At 44.8% G+C, this 22,890-nt stretch overlaps 1 protein-coding gene across 4 annotated transcripts in view; it reads right to left on the bottom strand.

The window, feature by feature from the left end:
- The window catches only part of GALNT10 (polypeptide N-acetylgalactosaminyltransferase 10), a 234,280-nt gene that overhangs the window by 110,839 nt on the left and 100,551 nt on the right, over positions 1–22,890 (bottom strand). For 3 of the 4 annotated variants that reach the window (XM_024247617.2, XM_024247618.3, XM_024247619.3), the window contains exons 2-3: positions 17,978–18,080; positions 14,839–14,977 (exon numbers count right to left, since the gene is read on the bottom strand). In XM_024247617.2, the coding sequence (XP_024103385.2) occupies positions 14,839–14,977; positions 17,978–18,080 (242 nt within the window). The remainder of the gene's footprint in view (positions 1–14,838; positions 14,978–17,977; positions 18,081–22,890) is intronic. The other variant, XM_024247621.3, reaches the window with a different exon arrangement.

Raw genomic sequence — 22,890 nt, 5'->3', positions numbered from 1 at the left:
ATTCCCAACAAAAAGGGTGGAAGGTTATGGGCACTGCTCTTGCCATAACCTGAACGCTGACCATAAACTCCATTACACTGCATGCCACAGACTACGTCCAGTCTTGGGTCATTTTTAGGCTTACTATCTGTTATGTCTCAGGCATTTCCTGATATTCTAGGAAGGTGAGTTAATTAAAACCACAATAAAAACACAGCAACTCAGAAAAAAATCTTGTCACTATTTCCATTTTTCACAACACAAATGAGATCATTTATTCAACTGCTTACTTGACATTGACATTTGGATGTGAAACAGTGTCGCAAACTTGTCTGCAATCAAAATTGTGATTTTCCCCAAAACCTGCTCTTCCCAAAGTCATCTCCATTTCTGCAGATGGCAACTCCATCTCCCCAGCTGCTCTGGCCAAAAACCTTGGCATTATCCTTGGCTCCTCTCTTATTCTCATATCCACATTCTTGTAAGTAAATCCTGGCACCTCCATCTCCACTTTCCAAATATGTCTAGAATTCAGCCATGGCTACTCCACTACTCCTACTGTGGACTGACTCACTCTCACGCTCCCCTGCCTTGCTGTTAACGTACTCCTAACTAGTCTCCCTGCTTCCACCCTTGGCTGCCTACAGTCTATTCTTAAAATAGCAACCAAAGTGATCCTTTTAACATGAAAATCAGTTCATGTCACTCTCTGTTCAAAACCTTCCAGTGGCGTCCCGTCTTAGTCATTTTGGGAAAAGCTCCAGCCCCACCACAACCCCTGACCACCACCCAGACACCCGTCCAGCCTAACTTCTCATCATTCACATCATCAGGCTCCAGCCACACTGGCCTCCACAAGCCAGGCACAGTGGTCTCAGGGCCTTTGCATTTGCTGTTTCCTCCGCCTGCAGGGCTCTTCCCCCAGTCAACTGCCCTGCTAGGCCCCTCACCACTTCATAGCTCTGTTTATATGCCATCTTATCTGAAAGCACTTCCCTGACCCCTGAAATAAAATCTACCCCATTCTTATTATTTTTTCTACCCTTTATCCTGTTAATCTTTTTTCCCCACATCACTTATTGCTATCTAAAAAATAAATCCATTTATTTGTTTGTTTATATTATGACTCTCCTACCCCTACCCCCAGTGGAACATAAGCTCTAGGAGGGAAGGAGATTTTGACTATTTGCTCATTGCTGATTCCCTAGGACCTAGGCCATACAGTAAGCACACAAAATAGACACTCAATAAATATTTGCTGAATGAATAAATGGCTTTCAGAGACAGTTTTAAGTGACTAATACACTTGAAATCTCTTCAAGACAGGGACTATCTCTTGATCATTTTAGCATAATAAGCCTGAGTAAGGGCTGGCTGCATTTCAGATGAGCTGCAGACTGGAGGTGGAAGGGTAGAAAGGCACCCATAACAAACACACAGTTACCGTAGATGAAGTTCCTGATTTAGTTAGCTCTGGATACATCAGTTGGGTGGGCATGCAAAGCAGGAGCCCGAGAGCACAGGCAGCAGCTCTGCCAACAGCTTCTCCTAGTTCTCAGGGTCTCCAACAGGGATGCACAGCTGGTGATGCCACCTGGGGCAGGAAAGCTCAATTCTTGTTACATCCCTGCCCTTTCTTGCCCCAGGCTTACATCAGCATTCAAGAAGACTCCCTTTCTGCTATGAAAATATTTATGAACATCAAGTTTTCCATTCCTCAAGCCAAACTCAGCATCACCAAGGCCACATTATTATGGGGGCAAGTGGGTGGTCCCTGAATAGGACCTCAGCCACCAGCTCTGCTAGGCCCAGGATGCTATTCCCTCACAGTCCACTCCCTCCTTCTGATTCCCCACCATTTTATCAGGGTGTTTTGAATGCTGCAATGGCTGGCAAACCATGGTAACAAATCCCTTTCCAACTGCACTCTATCCCACAATTATCTTTTAAAAGATTTAAACAATAAGAAAAATAGCATATATTTACCCACGTGGCTACTATATTTGCAGTGATCTTTATTCTTTGTGAATAAAGATACCAGATAGAAATAAAAAAAAAATACCAGATAGAAATAGAGATCTTTATAAAGATCTCTATTTCTATCTGGTATCTTTTTTTTTTTGGAAGATATTTTCACTGGGTATAGAATTCTAGGTAGACAGGTTTTTTGTTTTCATACTTTATTGTTATTATTTTTCACTAAACATACAACCCTGATCAGGGTGTACCTGTGTGACTTTGGCACACCTCTTTATCCTTTGATCTTCTAGTTGTCGACTTGAAGAAAAGTGAATAATGATGATGATATCACCTGCCCAACCCATTCATGAGGCATATTGGTCTGTAATATTCTTTTTTTGTAATATCTTTCTCTGATTTTGGTATCAGGATAATGCTGGTTTTACAATGAGTTGGAAAGTACCCCGTCCTCTTTAATTTTGGGGAAAAATTTGTATAGCTTTCTTTCTTTTTTTTTTTTTTTCTTGAGATGGAGTCTCGCTCTGTCGCCCAGGCTGGAGTGCAGTGAAGCGATCTCGACTCACTGCAAGCTCCGCCTCCTGGGTTCACGCCATTCTCCTGCCTCAGCCTCCCGAGTAGCTGGGACTACAGGCGCCTGCCACCATACCCAGCTAATTTTTTGTGTTTTTAGTAGAGATGGGGTTTCACCATGTTAGCCAGGATGGTCTTGATCTCCTGACCTCGTGATCTGCCCGCCGTGGCCTCCCAAAGTGGGATTACAAAGCTGGGATTACAGGTGTGAGCCACCATGCCCGGCCAGAATTATTTCTTAAATTGTTGAAAGAATTCATCAGTGAACCCATCTAGGCCTAAAGTTTTCTTTATGGGAAGGTACTTAACTACAACTGTCAATCTCTTTAATAGATATAGGACTATTCAGGTTGATTGTTCCTCCTTAAGTGAGCTTTGGCAGTTTGTGTCTTTCAAAGAATCTGTCATTTCAGCTAAGCTGTTAGATGTTTAGGCACAAAGTTGTTCAGAATATTCCTTTATTATTCTCTTAATAGTTATAGAATCTATAGTTATGTCATCTCTCTCATTCCTGATATTGGTGATTTGTGTCTTCTTTTTCTCTTTTTCTAGCTGGTTAGACATTAATCAATTTAATTGACCATTTCAAAGCGGTAAATGTTTCATATCCACTTGAAAATAATGTGTATTCTGCTCTTATTGGTGGAGTGTTCTATAAATATCAATTAGGTCATATTGGTTGACAGTGCTGTGAGAGTCTACTATATCCTTGCTGATTTTCTGTCTATTTGTATTATCAGTTATTGAGAGAGGTGTTGAAGTCTCATAATTTCATAATTGTGGCTTTTTAAATTTCTCCTTATAGTTTTTTTTTGTTGTTGTTGTTGTTGTTTTTTGACCAGCTTTTGGTTTCCTTGATTTTCTGTTTCATTGATCTCTGCTTTGATCTTTTTCACATCCTTTCTTCTGTTTACTGTGATTAATTTGCTCTTCTTTTTCTAGTTTCTGAAAGTGGAAGTTGATGTCATCAATTTTAGACCATTCTTTTTTTCTAACGTAGGCATTAATGCTACAAATTTCCCCTTATGTAGTGGTTTAGTGACATTCCACAAATTCTGATATATTGTGTTTTCATTATCATTCAATTAATAACACTAATTTTGTTTTTGATTTCTTTTTTGACCCATCTGTTATTTATATGTAAGTAATATACTTTCTAATCTTTTGGAAAGTTTAAAAGGATTATTTTGTTATTGATTTCTAAGTTTAATTTCATTGTGGTTAGAGTGATACTTTGTATCACTTGAATCCTTTTAAATTTATGAGGACTTGTTTTCTGGCCCAAAATATAATCAATCTTGGTAAATGTTTCATCCACTTGAAAAGAATGTGTATTCTGCTCTTATTGGTGGAGTGTTCTATAAATGTCAATTAGGTCATATTGGTTGACAGTGCTGTGAGAGTCTACTATATCCTTGCTGATTTTCTGTCTATCTGTATTACCAATTATTGAGAGAGAGGTGTTGAAATCTCATAATCTCATAATTGCAGCTTTTTAAAAATTTCTCCTTATAGTTTGCTGTTGTTGTTTTTTGAGATGGAGTATCGCTCTGTCGCCCAGGCTGGAGTACAGTGGCGCAATCTCGGCTCACTGCAGCTTCTGCCTCCTGCCTCCCAGGTTCCAGTGATTCTCCTGCCTCAGCTTCCTGAGTAGTTGGGATTACAGGCACATGCCACCATGCCTGGCTAATTTTTGTATTTTTAGTAGAGACAGGGTTTCACCATGTTGGTCAGGCTGGTCTGGAACTCCTGACCTCAGGTGATCTGCCCTCCTTGGCCTCCCAAAATGCTGAGATTACAGGCGAGAGCCACTGTGCCTGGCCTCTCCTTATAGTTCTATCAGTTTTTGCTTCATGTATTTTGAAGCTCACTGATTAAGTACATAAACATTTAGGATTGCTATGTCTTCCTTATGAATTACCTCTTTATTATGAAATAACTTCCTTTATTCCTGGTAATATTCTTTGCTCTGAAATCTACTTTGACTGATATTAATATTGCCACTGCAGCTTTCTTTTGACTGGTGTTAGCATGGTATATCTTTTCTGTCTTTTACATTTAACTTATTTGTATCTCTACATTTAAAGTGTGTTTCTTGCAGGCAGCATGTATTTGAATCTTGTTTTCTTATCCAATCTGACAATCTCCACCTTTTAACCAGAATAATTAGAGCATTTACATTTAATGTGATTATTGATATGGTTAGATTAAAGTCCATCATCATCATTTTGGTATTTTCTATTTCTTCTTCTTTTTTTTTTTTTTTTGGTTTTTTTTTTTTTTTTTTTTTTTTTTTTACAGATGAGGTCTTGCTCTGTCACTAAGGCTGGAGTGCAGTAGCACGATCATAGCTTACTACAGCCTCAAACTTCTGGGCTCAAGTGATTCTCCCACCTTAGCCTCCCAAGTAGCTGGGACTACAAACATATGCCACTATGCCTGGCTAATTTTTTTTTTCATTTTAGAAATGGGGTCTTGCCCAGGTTGATCTTAAACTCCTAGGCTCAAGCGACCCTCCCTGCCTCAGCCTGCTCAGTAGCTAGGATCACAGGTGCAAGCCACTGCACCCAGTTCTATTTCTCCTTTCTGATTTTGATTCCCTTCCTTGCTTTTTCTGCCATATTTTGAATTATTTTTTATGATTTCATTTTATCTCCTCTGTTGGCTTATTAGCTATAATTCTGTTTTGTTATTTTAGTGCTTGCTTTAGGGTTTATAGTATGTTTTTAACTCATCAGTCTACCTTCAGATGATATTGTATACTTCATATGTACTATGAGAACCTTACGATACCAGATTACCATTTCTCCCCTTCAATCTTTATGTTGGCACACATTTTATTTTACATATGTTTTAAATCCAGTAATGTTATTATTCTTGGTTACACAGTCAAATATCTTTTAAAAGATTTAAACAATAAGACAAATAGCATATATTTACCCACAAAGCTATTATTTCTAGTGATCTTCATATTTTGTAAATAAAGATCTCTATTTGTAGCTAGTATCTTTTTTAAAAAAAGATATTTTTACTGGGTACAGAATTCTAAGTTGACAGAGTTTTTCTCTTTCCATACCTTATTTTTTTCTTACTAACCATAGTTTACTGACATTTCCATACTTTAAAGATGTTGCTACACCATATTCTTCTTTGTACTGTTTACAACAAGAATTCTCCTCTTATTATTGTTCCTCTCTATATAACATGCTTTATTTCTCTGGCTGCTTTGACATTTTTTTTTCATCACTGGTTTTTAGTAATTTGATTATAACATGCCTTGATGTCATTTTCTTTTTTTTTTTTGTTTTATATACTTTTTTTTTTTTTTTTTACCCAAATGTGTTTTTAATTATAGCATTAACAAAGATAAAGCAAAATCAGGGAAGTACAAAATAATTACATGCGAGTCTAACAAAATAAACACCATTTGTTCTTAGATTCTATGTACTTCCTCTAAACCTGCTGTTTTTCCAAATATTGGACCTTTTCCTCTTTACTAGTTTTCTTTTTTTTTATTGAGTATTTATTGATCATTCTTGGGTGTTTCTCGGAGAAGGGGATATGGCAGGGTCACAGGATGATAGTGGAGAGAAGGTCAGGAGATAAACACATGAACAAAGGTCTCTGGTTTTCCTAGGCAGAGGTCCCTTCGGCCTTCTGCAGTGTTTGTGTCCCTGGGTACTTGAGATTAGGGAGTGGTGATGACTCTTAAAGAGCATGCTGCCTTCAAGTATCTGTTTAACAAAGCACATCTTGCACCGCCCTTAATCCATTTAACCCTGAGTTGACACAGCACATGTTTCAGAGAGCACGGGGCTGGGGGAAAGGCCATAGATCAACAGCATCCGAAGGCAGAAGAATTTCTCCTAGTCAGAACAAAATGGAGTCTCCTATGCCCACCTCTTTCTACACAGACACAGCAACAATCTGATCTCTCCTTCCTTTCCCCACACTTCCCCCCCTCTTCTTTTCAACAAAACCGCCATCGTCCTCATGGCCCACTCCGGATGGTCGCTGTCTCTTCGGAGCTGTTGGGTACACCTCCCAGACACGGCGGCCGGGCAGAGGCGCTCTTCACATCCCAGACGATAGGCGGCCAGGTAGAGGCGCTCCTCACTTCCCAGATGGGGCCGCCGGGCAGAGGCGCTCCTCACTTCCCAGACGGGGCGGCCGGGCAGAGATGCTCCTCACCTCCCAGACGGGGCGGCCCGGCAGAGGCGCTCCTCCCTTCCTCCCAGATGGGGTGGCGGCCAGGCAGAGGCGCTCCTCACTTCCTCCCAGACGGGGTGGCAGCCAGGCAGAGGCGCTCCTCACCTCTCAGACAGGGCGGCCGGGCAGAGGCGCTCCTCACTTCCCAGACGGGGCGGCCGGGCAGAGGCGCTCCTCACTTCCCAGACGGGGCGGCCGGGCAGAGGCGCTCCTCACTTCCCAGACGGGGCGGCTGGGCAGAGGCGCTCCTCACATCCCAGACGGGGCGGCCAGGCAGAGGTCCTCCTCACCTCCCAGAAGGTGTGGCCGGGCAGAGGCGCTCCTCACCTCCCAGACGATGGGCGGCCGGGCAGAGGCGCTCCTTACTTCCCAGAGGGGGCGGCCGGGCAGAGGTGCTCCTCACTTCCCAGACGGGGCGGCCGGGTAGAGGCGCTCCTCACCTCCCAGATGGGGCGGCCAGGCAGAGGCGCTCCTCACTTCCTCCCAGACGGGGTGGCAGCCGGGCAGAGGTGCTCCTCACCTCCCAGACGGGGTGGCGGCCGGGCAGAGGCACTCCTCACTTCCCAGATGGGGCGGCCGGGCAGAGGCGCTCCTCACTTCCTCCCAGACGGGGTGGCGGCCAGGCAGAGGCGCTCCTCGCCTCCCAGACGGGGCGGCCGGGCAGAGGTGCTCCTCATCTCCCAGACGGGGCGGCCAGGCAGAGGTGCTCCTCACTTCCTCCCAGACGGGGTGGCGGCCGGGCAGAGGCACTCCTCACCTCCCAGACGGGGTGGCCGGGCAGAGGTGCTCCTCACTTCCCAGACGTTGGGCGGCCGGGCAGAGGCGCTCCTCGTCTCCCAGACGGGGCGGCCGGGCACAGGCGCTCCTCACTTTCCAGACAGGGCGGCCAGGTAGAGGCCCTCCTCACTTCCCAGACGGGGCGGCCGGGCAGAGGCGCTCCTCACTTCTTCCCAGACGGGGTAGCAGCTGGGCAGAGGTGCTCCTCACCTCCCAGACGGAGCGACCGGGCAGAGGCGCTCCTCACTTACCAGATGGGGTGGCCGGGCAGAGGCGCTCCTCACATCCCAGACGATGGGCGGCCGGGCAGAGACGCTCCTCACTTCCTATACGGGATGGCGGCCGGGCAGAGGCGCTCCTCACTTCCCAGACGAGGCGGCCGGGCAGAGGGGCTCCTCACATCCCAGATGATGGGCGGCCAGGCAGAGACGCTCCTCACTTCCTAGACGGGGTGGCGGCGGGGCAGAGGCTGTAATCTTAGCACTTTAGGAGGCTAAGGCAGGCGGTTGGGAGGTGGAGGTTGTAGCGAGCCGAGATCACGCCACTGCACTCCAGCCTGAGCAACATTGAGCACTGAGTGAGCGAGACTCCGTCTGCAATCCCAGCACCTCGGGAGGCCGAGGCGGGCAGATCACTCGAGGCCAGGAGCTGGAGACCAGCCCGGTCAACAGGGTGAAACCCCGTCTCCACCAAAAACACAAAAACCAGTCAGGCGTGGTGGCACGCGCCTGGAATCCCAGGCACTCGGCAGGCCGAGGCAGGAGAATCACAGGAGCCCCAGGCAGGGAGGTTGCAGCGAGCCGAGATCACCGCAGTACAGTCCAGCTTCGGCAACAGAGGGAGACCGAAAAAAGGAGAGGGAGACCGAAGGAGGGAGAGGGAGAGGGAGAGGGAGAGGGAGAGGGGAGAGGGAGACCGAAGGAGGGAGGGGGAAGGGGAGGGGGAGGGGGAGGGGAGGGGAGGGGGGAGGGGGAGAGGGAGGGGAGGGGAGGGGAGGGGAGGGGGGAGGGGGAGAGGGAGGGGAGGGGAGGGGAGGGGGAGGGGAGAGGTGGAGGGGAGTGGGAGGGAGAGGGAGAGGGAGAGGGAGAGGGAGAGGGAGTGATGTCATTTTCTTTGTATTTCTTGAGCTTGTGTTTTACTGAGTTTCTTGGATGTGGTATTACAGTTGTTATCCAATTTGGAAGACTTTCAGCCATTACTTCCTTACACACACTCTAATTACATGAATATTAGATTTTTTAAAGTTGTCCCACAGGTAATTGAACCTCTTTTCAATTTTTAAAATCTTTTTCTGTGTTTTACTTTGAGTAGTTTCTTTTGCTACATCTTCAAGTTCATTAACCTTTTTTTCCCAGCAATATCTATGCTATTAATCCCATTCAGTGTATTCCTCATTTTAGACATTGTTGATTTCATTTCTAGAATTTCGATTTGGATCTTCTTATATCTTCCATATCTCTACCTAACTTTTTAAACATATGAAATACAGTTATAATTAACTCTGCTAATTCTAATATCTGTGTCAACCCCGGGCTGGTTTTGATTGAGTGATTATACTTGTCACTGTGGGTCATGTTTCTCTACTTTTTTGCATGCCTGGTAATCTTTGATTGGGTTTCACATTGCTTAGTACTGAATATTTGTGTATTGATGTAAGTATTACCAAGATTTGTTCTGGGTGCATTATATATTTGGAAACAGTTTGATCCTTTTGGGTAATAATTTATGATTTTTTTAGACTGGTCCAGAGCACTGTTTAGTCTAGGGCTGATTAGATGCCACTAAGGCAGAACTCTTCTAAGTACTCTACCTGATTCCCCATGAGTTATGAATTAGGAGGTTTTCCAGTCTGGGTGGTGGGAAGAGGAACTATTTTTGGCCCTGAGTGAGCACTACGCACTGTTCCCTATAGCCCTTTAGGGTGATTCCTTTCCCAGCCTCAGATAGCTTCCTCACAGCATGTGCTGATCAATAATCCACTGAGTGTTTGAGAGGACTCTAGATCTCTGTAGGTCTCTCTTTGCACAGCTCTCCTGTCTCCAGTACTGTGTCCTCTGAACTCCAGCCTCCTTGATCTCCCTGGACTCTCAGCTCTACTTCCTCAACTCAGGAAGTCTTCTGGGCTCTATCTGGGCTCACCCTCCCTGTGCCATGGCCTGGAAATTCTCCCAAGGCAATAAGCTGGGGCAACTATAGGGCTCACCTCATTTGTTTCCATTTCTTAGAAATTATTGTTCTTCACTGCCTGATGTCCAGTGTCTTAAAAACCAGTGTTTCATGTATTTTGCCTGGCCTTTTTTTTTGGGGGGGAGTTGTTTTAGGCAGAAGGGCAAATTTATCTTACTTCATCTTGGCCCAAATGTGATTTTACACCTATGTGTATGTTCCAATTGGGGCACTATTATATTATTACTACAATAAATGTGGTTGACTTAAACTTCCTGTGTTGGCAAGTTGTCATTTTTTAATACATGTTTGTCAAAGGTAATAGGTGATAACTCCCTTCCTTCTTGCTTCTATTACACTTTGTAGCCTGTTAGGGATGTAACAATATACTCAATTTAATACCGGCCTATTATAGTAATATGAGCTTATAAGTTCTTTTGAGGAAATTTAGTATATGTCATAAATTAACTGTGTTAATTTAACAAAAAGGACAAAGCAAAAAGGAACATGGAAGTAGGGATCTGGTAGACTTGGGCCTTTTATTGCAACACAGGTTCATTCATTGTGAAGCTAAAACTATGGAATGGAGAAAGCAGGTCAGGATTGTGGACTGCTTTCATTGCCACTATGAATAATCTTTGCATGGGAGAAACTGACCACCTAACATGGGGTTTGCACAGGAAACTGCAGATCCCAGGCACTTTAGCAGTTGGGTCTCTGTTGTGCCATCAGCCCTGTGCTCTGGAGGGGCCTCCACGTTCAGTTGCCAAGCAGCCCAGCAGGGCTCCCAGGGAGTAGGGAAAGTGGGCCAGCCCACCAGCCAGCCACTATTCACGCTCACTTGGCAGAAGGTGCAGAGGGCAGGCCCACTCAGAGCCAGCTGGCTGACTCCCATTTGCAGGTCCAGCGAGTCTGGGCCAAACTGCCTCGCTTCCGTTCTCTGGCTACGCAGTCCCCAGTGCAGCTTCTGGTGGAAGCAAAGGCAGCTGGCACAAACAAACAGCCCCTCAATCTTGTTCTTGACATGCTGTTGCCAAAATTCAGTTTGAAGGAACAAAAGGCAAACATAAACCTCAGCTCCTGCTGGAGAAGTTGTTTAAGCTAAAAGAAACTGAAGGGAGTGAGCAGCTCAACTGCTCTAATTTACTCACACATTTCTGCTGTCAAGCTGCAGGAAAGATTCCCCTCTGGAAAAAAAGGAAATCTCTTCGAGACATCTGTCAACTCATTTCTGAAAAGTCAGCTTCCACACTTGGTGACTCTAAAAAAGGGGGGTGTCAGGAGCGCTGGCAGTAGTGAAATCTTTTGCAGTTAGTAACTTGGATGCTGGCTGGCTGGCTGGGTGGGTGGGCTGGTGACAGAGGTGCCTGAGGCCTCCTTAGCTCCACTCCCACCCACCTGGAACAGGAGTTCCACAGCTTATTGATGCCAGAGGTCCATCTGCCAGGCTGGGGGAGCCTATGGACACTTCTCAGAGCAACGCTCATAATACATAAAATGTACCAGATTTTAAAGAAAACCAATTAGACTGGAATATAGTTATCAAAATTTACTCAAAGCCAAGTATGATGAGGTTTTGCCTGTAATCTCAGCTCCTCAGGAGGCTGAGGCAAGAGGATTGCTTGAGCCCAGGAGTTTGAGACCAGCCTAGGCAATATAGCAAGACCCTGTCTCAAAAAAAAAAAAAAGAGAAGCAACCAGATCTAGTGGTAAAAGAAATGATAAATTATTGAGGTGATGGATTTCCCAATTACCTTGACTTGATCATTACATATTGTATGCCCATATCAAAACATCACATGTATCTCATAAATGTATACAATCATTATATAGCCATAACAATTAAAATTAAAAAGTAAATATTTAGAAAAAAAAGATCAGTGGTAGTTCTAAAAACTACCTCCATTTCAAAGTAGTGATGAGTGTCCATGGGATTCAAGAGGTCTGTAAGTGATGTGAAAGCAAATGCTTTCCTTGGGGGACATCACAGGGCTTTGTTGCCTACATTCACAACTGAAGGGAACACAAAATTTCAGATAAAGGTTAATTTTTAAAAAAAGTTCAACGTTTTTCTCATCCAACTTTACAGACTCCCCTGAATTCTACTGAGGGACACATCTGTGGATCCCAGGACTCTTCGATGAAGAAAAAGGTTTCTTTTTCTGGACTGTCAGGAAAGAGCACTACAATGGGAGACAAAGGGGCTAGTTCCTCATCCTGGCTCCACTTCCTAAGTCCTAAGCCAGAGAACATGTGCTGTCTAGCCTGGAGGCCTCTGGCCAGGCCACTCTCTCTACCCACAATGTTCTTGCTCATCCCCATCCCCTGGCTAGCCCTAGTTGTTCCTTTCAGAGGCTGTAGATAGCACCCCTTCGGAAGGCCTTCCTAGCTCTCAAACTGCAGGCACAGGGTCAGGGGTATCCTCTGTGGTCCCAAAGTACCCTGTGCCTAACCCTATTATTGATCTTCTCAACTATGGTGTAATGCTCAGCTCATGTCATGCGTCCCCACCCCTTGCACAAGAGTGGGAATTCCTTTGAGGCAACACTAATGATTCATTTATCCTTATGATCCTAGTGTCAAGCACAGGGCTTGGCACATAGAAGACCTACATATTTACCATGAATAGATGAAAGAATGGAAGAAAGCTGTGACCACACCCAGCCTGTCTCTCTCTCTCACTGCAGAAATATTCTTCATTGCACACCAGTGATTGTCAACCCTCATTATATGTGAGAATGGCTTTTGGAGATCTTAGAAAATACTGAGATCCAGGTAACAACCTCAGAGATTCAGATTTCAGTGGTCTGGGGTGGGGTCCTGGCCTTTGTATTTTAAAAAACCATCCAGGTGCAGCCAAGGTTGAGAACCCACAGTACCACAAGAACAGCAGCTGCGGTGAGAGAACAATGAATGAACTCCCCAGGTGAACTTCTTTCCTAGATTCAGAAAGATGAAATTAGTGCAGAATTCGGAACTCTGCAAGGAGCTAAACACATACACTGAGTTTCTGACCCTCAGAGTCAGGTTACAGTTCCAAATCCAGTAACATCTGTGATAGCTGAAGTACAAACAGTCTAGACTTACATGAAAAAATCTAGGGCTTGGCCAGGCACGGTGGCTCACATCTGTAATCCCGACACTTTGGGAGGCTGAGGCAGAAAGATCACTTGAGTCCAGGAGTTCAAAACCAGCCTAGGCAACATAGCGAGATCCCGTCTCTACCAAAAACACAAAAAATTCGCCAGCAGTGGTGGCACACACTTGTGGTCCCAGCTACACGGGAGGCTGAGGTGGGAGGATTGCTTGAGCTCAGGAGGCAGAGGTCGCAGTGAGCTGAGATCGTGCCACTGCACTCCAGCCTGGGTGATAGAGCGAGACCCTGTCTCGAAAAAAAAAAAAAAAATCTGGGATTTGACAGTGAAAACCATGAAACAAATGGCAAACCCCGTGGGAAAGCACACTGAGGCTCCTGCTCTGTTCTCTCGCTGTAAGGCATCTTTGGGAAAAGGGCCCAATCCTAGGTGACAGCACCTCTTTTACATCTACAAAGTAGAGATGATCATGGTAATGCCAACCTCAAAGTATTGTTGCAGGAACTAAAGGAGGTTATGGGGATGAAGGCATTTTGTAAGCTGCCAAACATTCTACCAAGATAAAGTCTTTAGCACTGCATTCTACTGATTGAGATCTTATAGGTGGAAAGACTTTTATGGTTCAGTGATTAAAACCACAGATTCTAGAGCCAGACTCCCTGGGTTCAAATTCTGGCTCCATCTCTTTTCAGCTATGTCATCCTATGCAAATTACTTAATCTTTTTGTGCCTCAATTCCTCATCTAGGAAATGGTTATAATAACCTCACAGGGATTTTAGAAGATTTGACTGAGTTAATATACTTAAAATACCTGAAACAGTGGTTCTCAAATGCAAGCATGCATCAGAATCTCCCGGAGGCCTTGTTAAAACACTGATAGCTGGACCCTTCCCCATAGCTTTGATTTGGTAAATCTGGGCTGGGGTCCAAGAATCTGCAGGTCTACCAAATTCCTAGGTGATGCTGATATTGCTGGTCTGGGAACCACACTTTGAGAACCACTGGCTTAGAAAAATGCCTGGCATACAGTAAGCAACTAATAAATGTTAGCTTTTATTATCTTTTCCTGGGCTCTATTTTCTTAGTTCCTGAGCAAAACTTATGTTCCAGTGCTGCTCAGCACTGCCTTCATGTGGAAGCAATTCTGAAATCTACTTGCAGTGATTCTCAAAGTGTGGTCCTAAGATAAGCAGCACCAGCATCCGCAGGGAGCCTGTTTGAAATGCAAGTTCTTGGGCCCCCATCCAGACCTACTGAATCAACAGCTTTGAGGCCTCAATATCCTGTGTCCTAACAACCCTCCAAGTGATTCTAACGCACCTCAAGTTTAAGAACAGCTCTACCAGAAAATCACTATCATCACCACAATGACCCTTATTGAAAATGTACAGGGAGGCAGGATAGCTTAAGGTCCAGAGTATAGTTTTTGATTGAACTGGAGTCTAAGGCCTGGCTTATCCTGTTAATCACCTTATGGCCTTAAATGAGTTATGACCCTTCTTTAAGGCCCAGTTTTCTCACTATAAAATTGGCATCATTACAGGACCTACCTCACAGCAACCTGAGATGATACAAATAAAGTGTTTGGCACATACTACCGGTTCAAAGAATGTTAGCTGCCATTTTTATCATCTTTATAATCATTCTGATATGTCTGCTCTCAATGTGATTAGAGATGGTTTATAACAAAGATACAAATATATAGAAAGATTTTTTTGAAAACAAATAAAAACATCACACACAAAGTGAAGAGAATGAAAGCTAAAAACTTCATGACAACTTGTCGTCTACACTGGGGTCTGAACTTCCCTTCAGCCCAGAGCAAAAGGGGAAATGCAGAGGCTATATAGTTCCACCTCCTGAAAAGCGGAAGGAGGCTGGCTTTTCTGGAGAGACAGTATCATCCCCTACCCCTCAACACCATGAACCTTTGCACAAATGCCTGTGTAAGAGGAGGGAGTCTCTGTCAGCAGGGCTCCATGTACCTGCTTCTTTAATTAATTCTCAACAAGAGCCAGGGGAAACATCCTTAGATCTCAGAATTTGAGATGTTACACTCACTTTGGGTGCCGGATATCTGGGAGAGAGCGATTCAAGGAGATTTTATCACTGACGTAGATGTTAAATCCATTTTCTCGGTATGCCTGATCCACTCTCTCAGCATCGGTCATGGGGTAAGGTCTTCCTTGTTCTCCATTTCCTAGAAGCAAAGAGCAAATTCGATGTTGCTAATGATGTATGGGGTACTGTATATGGAGTGGGGAAAAAGGATGAAAAATATGATTAAACCTCCAAGATAAAACTTGATTTGGATGTAGAGCATAGCTCAGTTTTTGCAGGGGGAAGTACAAAGAGTAGGAGGGGAGCAAGCATTTATTCAGACACTTTGCACATCTTGTTCTCATGTAATCACAGCAGCTCTGCGGGGTGGACATGAGACCTCTCATTCCACAGAAAGATAATCTGAGACTCAGAAAGGTTATCAAATCAGGAGTATGGATCCCAAAATCCATGCTCCCCTTACTCCATCAGGAGCTCCAAAGACCCCTGTCCTCGCAGAACAGTCACTGGACAGCTAGGTCCACCATCTGTGAGCTGATCAACCTTGGGCCAAGTCCCACCAGATCTCAGAGCTAAAGCTTCCTCCTCTGATACCCACAGCACACTTGGAAGAGTCAAATGAGAGTTGCCTATTTGAAAGCTTTTTGTAAACTATAAAACATCTCATAAACACGAGGAAAGATGATTACTGTAGGTAAGGCAAACTTTATAAGTAAATCAAAATTGCCATAAATGATAAAAGATGCTTTGATTTTATTTTTGTTTTTAGGCCAGCAAACAAATTAAGATCTGCCTACTCTAAACCAGGAGTGCCTGAAAAGTGTGGCTTTGAGTCATGGATTTGGGTGGGTTAAAGTGCTAGCTTTCCTCTCTCTGCACAACCCATCTGGAGAAGGAGTCTGATACTCCAGGAAATTTTTCTCTAGGTTCCCAGGGTGCATATGGTAAGTGGGAATGTCCACATCGACCCCTGCAATAGTAGCTTAAGAATCTGTCATTGGTGAGGATCTTGAAGAAACGGCAATAAAATCAACGGGTTAAAAATCATCTTGCCTTCTGGAGCTTGTGGATTGAACAACACCTATTTACTCTGCAAAGTAAACATTGACAAAGTCAGATTTCCAGGAAGGTGCAAGCTGAGACATGGAGCCCAAGGGCTCTGACTACTCCAATCCAGTCAGACAAGAAACAGGACTCTGTCATCTACAGCTTGTAATGCTTCATAAGACATCATGGATTAGACCCCAGGAGAGATAACATGAGGGACCCAAACACAGTAAGCAGGAGACCAGAAGTGTTTGCTCAGGGAGGGAAGCTTCAGGAGGGCAGTACAGGAGATCAATGCAGAGTTCAGGCCCTGCAGCCAGATGGAGTGGAGTTCCAAGGCCAGCCCTACCGTCCCCAGCTATGTCATCTTGGACATGCCTTCAGCCTTTCCGAGTCTGAAGATTTTGCCCTTTGTATTAATTAGAATGAGAAGGTTCGATGTGAATGATGCGATGATTAAGGAGGTAATGCAGGCAAGATGCCTGACACATAGTTAGCATTCGACAGATGCAGGTTATTATTATTCTTAATGTCTCCACTGCTCGTTACTCTTGTCTTGCTGGTTAGCCCAGTGTTAATAATTCTGGTATGTCTGGCAAATCAGCTCTTCCCAAACGTTTTCTTTCTTAATTTAAGCAGCACCAGCTGGGCATGGTGGCTCACACCTGTAATCCCAGCACTTTGGAAGCCTGAGGTGGGCAGATCACTTGAGGCCAGGAGTTTGAGACCAGCCTGGCCAACATAGGGAAACCCCAACTCTACTAAAAATACAAAAATTAGCCTGGCGTGGTGGCACAGGTCTGTAATCCCAGCTACTTGGGAGGCTGAGGCAGGAGAATCACTTGAACCTGGGAGGTAGAGGTTGCAGTAAGCAAAGATTGCACCACTGAATTCCAGCTTGGGTGACAGAGTGAGACTCCATCTCAAAAAAAAAAAAAAAGAGCAGCACCCATTCCCCCTTCTCATTTTCCAGCATCTCTAGATTTCTCTTACCATCAGTTAAGTTATTGCACCAGCTCTATTCAGAGCCTTGTGGTAAGCTGGTTTTGTCATAACGTAATTTTTAAAAATCAATAGTGGTGGGAGCCTTTAACGGAGATAAAAATGAATAAAATATTAATACCAATCCCTTAGATTTCTATAGGGCTTTCTAGTATTGCAAAGCTACTACATACTCATTGCTTTATTTGGCACCCTCACAATAACATCCTGAGGTTGTCAAAGCAGGAAGCATGAGTCCCACGGACAGATGGAAAAACTGAGGCTCTGGGAGTATGGACTTTATCTACTGATTAGATGGCTGTAAGTGGCATCAGAGCTGCTCTCCTGACTCTTTAGTCCAGGCTCCCTAGAGTTGATTCTCCATATAATTTCTGTACCACCTTACCCCAACCCTTCCCAACTCACCAGTGTAAATGGAACTGCTCCCAAGACTAATTAGCCAAAGAAAACTGTAGCTGAAGCCCTCTAATTGACTCAGTCTCATGGCTGCAGTGTTAGGTAGGAATCAACTCTGCCCTCCCTCCAGACCTGGGTTCAAATTCCAAGTTTGCCTATTTCTTTCTTCCTGTGCAACAGTGGGCAGATTACCACCCCTCTTAGAGCCACAGGCCCCTTCTTATTAAATGGGCCATAAAGGTTGATCTGAGGTTTCACAGAGGAAATTTCCAAGTACAGAGCATGGACCTTCCTCACCATAGGTGTTCAATAAATGTTGGCTCTTATTATTACTGCTCCTTGTTTTAGTTGTAATCTCATAAGGGAGAGACATTTCTATCCTACAAAAATAAAATACAAAATATCCTTTATGAGGGAGACATTTTCTATCACCCAATAAAGGCGGCAGGCAAATTCTTGCAGGCAGCAGATCTGGTGATGGGAGTGGAGAAAGGGGTCAGCTAACCAGTGAAGAGGGGCATCTGGGAATCAGGGGAAGGGATGGTGGCTGACAGGGAGGGAGCCAACAGGAGGTCCAGACACCCCTGCTAAACACACACATGAACACACACACACACACTCACACATACGCACATATGCTTATGTGCATATGCCCTTCACAGAGCCCACCCATGGCCAATCTTGCCCTCCGTACCTATGCGCTGAGCATCCCTCCAGATGGCCTCCTTGTCATGCCAGTCCTTCAGCTTCTGCCCATCTCCCAAGATAAATGTTTTCTTTTGTCGACTGTGTGAGCCCTTAAAAAAAGACAAAATCTATGAAAAATAGAAAAGGGCAAATAAGTTCAGTTACAGGCCCAGGAGTTACACTGCCTAAGGGAGCTTTGTATTGACCAAATGCCTGTCATCCTGTGTTCCTTTATCCACTCCCTCAGCATACCTTTGTTGGTGCCTTGCCATGTGCCAGCTAGGTGTGCAAAGGTCAGTAAGATGACAGGAATGCAGCGCCTACCTTTCAGGAACTCACAAATTGGTGGTGGAGAAAAAAGATGAACACACTCTTTTCACCCAAGGGAGAAAGTGAGCAGTGTGGTGCTACCCAACAGAAATATAACATGAGCCACATATGTAACCTGAAATTTTCTAGTATCCATATTTAAAAAAGTAGGTGAAGTTGTTTTAATAATGTACTGTACCTAAAATATTACCACTTCAACATGCCATCAATGTAATACACTGATTAAGGTATTTTACATTCTTTTTGGGGGGGGTGGGGGGTGGGAGACAAGGTCTCACTCTGTTGGCCAGGCTAGAGTACAGTGGCACCATGATGGCTCACTGCAGCCTCGAACTCCTGGGCTCAAACGATTCTCCATCCTCAACCTCCTGAGTAGCTGGGACTACAGGTACGTGCTACCATACCAGCTAATTATTTTTTGTAGCGATGGGGTCACCCCGTGTTACCCAGGTTGGTCTTGAACTCCTGGGCTCAAGCTGTCCTCCCACCTCAGCCTCCCAAAGTGCTGGGATTACAGGCATGAGCCACCATGTCCGACCTACATTCTTTTTTTTGTATTGCCTTTGAAATCCAGTGTGTATTTTACACTTGTGTTCATCCTGATTCAGACCCATTTCAAGTGCTCAACAGTTGCATGTGGCTTGGATAGGGCAGGGGCTCAGAGAATGCACTACGTGAGTTCAGTTCCATTGGGGAGAAATGGAGAATGTTTCATGGACCTGAGTGCATTTGGGCTGGGCCTCAGACAGGCCGACAGGAGAGGCAGGCAAGACAAACATCCTTGGCACTGACTTGTGATGTTTGGGTAAAGAACGGCCAAGCTGTGTGTGGCCCAAGGAGAAGGAGTGCCACAAGCAAGAGCAGATGGCAGGTCTTGGACATTTGTATGGTCCTGAGGGCCCAGACCCAAAGAGAGTAAACATGTGGCAAATGGGCATGGACTGTACGAACAAGCAATTGAATGGCTGAAAGAAAAAAAAAAAAAAAAAAAAAAAAAAAAAAAATATATATATATATATATATATATATATATAGCGGCCCCAAGAGAGCAGCCCCCAGGGGCTGGGCTCTGACAACATTTATCATTTACCTGGGGAGGTGAGCCCAACCCTCATGCACCCATTAGGAAGCAGTTTCCCTAATTAAAGGAGGCTGCATTCCAGTGACTGGGGTCAGCAGAAGGAACCCGATACTTTCTTAAGCCAAGAGTCAAGTCAAAGGCCTCCAGGCCCAGAGCCTTCCCCAGGTAATGCTGCACCACACAGCTACTTACATATCTTCCATGTTCATGTAAATGCTTTCTGAATCACCTTGCCCATTACAAATCTTGCAGACTTGCTCTTGCCACTGTGGCAGGCAGAATCCAATAGTGCTATTTCCGATATAATTAACTTCAAAGGCCCTGATGTGTGGTGTGCTGGACATTAGTGCTAACAAGAAGCCCCCTAAATAAAATCATCCTGCGCTTGTTTATTAAGCCTCTGGTTGATCCTTGTGTTAGCAGGTTTTCCACAATGGCTCAACATCTTTATAACAGCTCTAGTAATAATAACAATCCTTTGTATTCTCTCTCCTATAGACCTCTCTGAATTGCAAGAAGATAATTCTGAAAGTTGGTGTGCTAGATGTCTTGGTTAGAGAGGGGAAAAAAAAACTACAAAAACTAAGGCCGCATGCTTTCAACAGTTCTCAGCATTCTTAGAAATCACAGAAGCTGAGCTGGAAGGTCCTTATGGAACCATCTAATCAGTTCAGGATACAGTTCTACAGGAGAGGCCCCTGGCACTGCCTTGGGAAGAGGAAGGCTGAGAGTAGGGGCTTGCTCTGCCCACTCTTCAATCAGAGCAACAACACATCTGTTTTATGTACTGGGGTTCCATGTGGGATTTCATTTGAAGACAGTTCTTCTGCTAAAAATAAATAGATATCAAATTTTCTACAGAAGCAAACAAATATATTTGGAAGCTGAGCTAGGACCACTTCCCTATATCACAGACAGAGAAACCAAGCCTTGGGGTAGGCCAGGAACCTGCCCAAGGTAATATTCTGCTTCTGTAATGTCGAGGTTGATCAGTTAGGGGCTAGTTAGCTCTCCTTTCTCCAGCCCTCCCTCCCAATCTCTTTTTCCTCTTCTGCTGCCCACAGATTGGAAACTTTGGTTGATTACTTCAGCCCACTGGTGGGACTACAGGCTCTGCAAACTGAGGATCCTTTAATGGAAGGCACGAAACTAAAGCCATGGTGCTCAAAGTGTTGTATCTGAAGGGGACAGGATGGGCGCCACCTGGGAACTTGCCAGAAATGCAAATTCCCAGGGTCTTACCCTAGACCTCTAGAAGCAGAAGCTCTGGGGATGGGGCCCAGCAATCCGTGTTTTAGCAAGCCCTCGAAGAGATTCTGATACACGCTGAGGTTTGAGAACCACTGGTCTACAATGAAGCTGATAATAATCCTACCTGATCTGTGTTGGTCACATCAAGTTGAGCAGATAATTATCATAGAAGGCTGCAAAACCCTGAGGCCTGTGGGCCAAATGTGGTCACTGGCAAACAATCTGGTGGCTTTCAAGGTGCTTTTCGTTTTGGTTTGGTTTTCTTAATTCTAGTGTGAAAATGGGGGAGATTTCATATTGTTTTATCAAGAATTTTGGCTTCTCTTGAAAACCTAAAAGACATGCCAGTACTGGGCTGACTTCCCTCAGCTCATCAGCTGGGCTGTGTGGATGGGGCACATCTCCCCAGTTTGCCACAGTCCCTACCATTCCTTATTGCATTTCACCACCTTCCATCTCTCATTTTTGTTACCTGCCTGGCCCTGGTGAGCTTGAAACATGCTGGGATATTCAGGAATGTATCCTGGTTGGGGAAGATTAGAAACTATGAGGACTAGGAGATAAGAAGCCCTGGAGGACATGGGAGAAGTTATTTTGTTCTATGAAGTCCTAAGGCTACACTGAGGGCCAATGGTAGACATTACTGAATGATTGAGGGGCATCAGACAGAGAAGAAATTCCAAAAGTTGGGTTGCTGCTAGGATGAAATAAAACCATCTGGAAGAAGATATTAGAAGTGGCCAGGAATAGAAAGATTGAGTGTTCATCAGGATGTGAAGGAGAAGAATCAAGTGCAGGGTTGGGACTAGTGCTTCTCAAATTTTAATGTGCAGGAGAATCATGTGGGGATCTTGTTAATGCTGATTCTGGTACAGTAGGTCTGGGGTGGGGCCTAAGATTCTGCATTTCTAACAAGAACCCAGGTGATGCTGATGCTGCTGGGCCACAAAAGACACTTTGAGTAGCAAGGGTTAGGCAACCTTTAAAGGGCACTTCAAGAGTCTAAGATTCCATGAAGGGTACTATTTCCTCTACAAGCTTGTGAAAGTCTTCCAGTGCTACTGGGAATGGGGTACAGGGATAAATCTCACTGTTTTGACCTCACAGAAGTAAACCCCTAGAATCTTGTTCTCAAAATGAAACACTGGATTGCTGAACTGATGGCATTGAGAATTAAGTCTCCAAAATCCCGGGAGTTTCATACCTAACTCCACTGCCTTTGCCTTACGATGCACACTGCTCCCTCTATCCCTCCCTCCCAGGGTCTGCAGAAATGAACTATGCTGTTTTAGGTCTCGTTGGTCCTTACATCTTCCCTAAACCAGGAGGACTTTGGAGCCTGCTGACACAGGGAGTTCTACATGTCTAAGCACGCAGCTGCTAGAGTCCTCAGCCATCTGAGCTAAGTAGCTGCTCAGAGACAATTAGTCCACCTCCACCCATCTTACAGATAAAGGAACTGAAGTCCAAATAAGCCAAGCTACCCAACCAAGGCCTCACAGCAGGCAAGAGGATAAAAACCATGTCCTTTGACTCCCAGGTTAGTTTTTAGTGGGAAAGAACCCTTGAGTGTGATCTTGGATGAGCTACAGGAGTCACAGGTACCTCAATTTTCCCACCTGGAAAATGGAGACAGCACTACCTGCCCAAAAGGTACTTTCAGATGAACTGAGACAATCACAAACAGTATAGCCTGAGCACTCTCCTAATTTACACATGGATTGAGGACGCTGACTCCTTTAGGATTTTAAGAATCTACTGTAAATTGACATCTCACCAAATCATGTAGATATAGAACTCAAATTTTATTGTATAGGTTAAAAAGTATCCCAGTTATAGATCTGGGCCTTCAGTAGGGTGGAAAACTAGTTTCAGTCTTAAAATTATAGAGTTGGTCAGGCGTGGTGGCTCACGCCTGTAATCCCAATACTTTGGAAGGCTGAGGTGGGCGGATCACTTGAGGTCAGTTTGAGACCAGCCTGGCCAACATGGTGAAACCGTGTCTCTACTAAAAATACAAAAAAAAAAAAAAATTTAACTGAGTGTCGTAGCACACACCTGTAATCCCAGCTACTTGGGAGGCTGAGGCAGTAGAATCACTTGAACTCGGGAAGCAGAGGTTGTGGTGAGCCGCGATTGTGCCACTGCACTCCAGCCTGGGCAACAGAGTGAGACTCCGTCTCAAAAAAAAAAAAATAAATAAATTACAGAGTACATGGAGCCTGAAGGGCCCTAAGAATCCTATCCAAAAACCTTAA

The sequence above is a fragment of the Pongo abelii genome, chromosome 4, assembly GCF_028885655.2.
Source record: "Pongo abelii isolate AG06213 chromosome 4, NHGRI_mPonAbe1-v2.0_pri, whole genome shotgun sequence".
In the NCBI taxonomy this organism is placed as follows: domain Eukaryota; kingdom Metazoa; phylum Chordata; class Mammalia; order Primates; family Hominidae; genus Pongo; species Pongo abelii.
The sequence above is the reverse complement of the archived record's forward strand: the minus strand, read 5'-3'. Positions and strand labels throughout refer to the sequence as shown.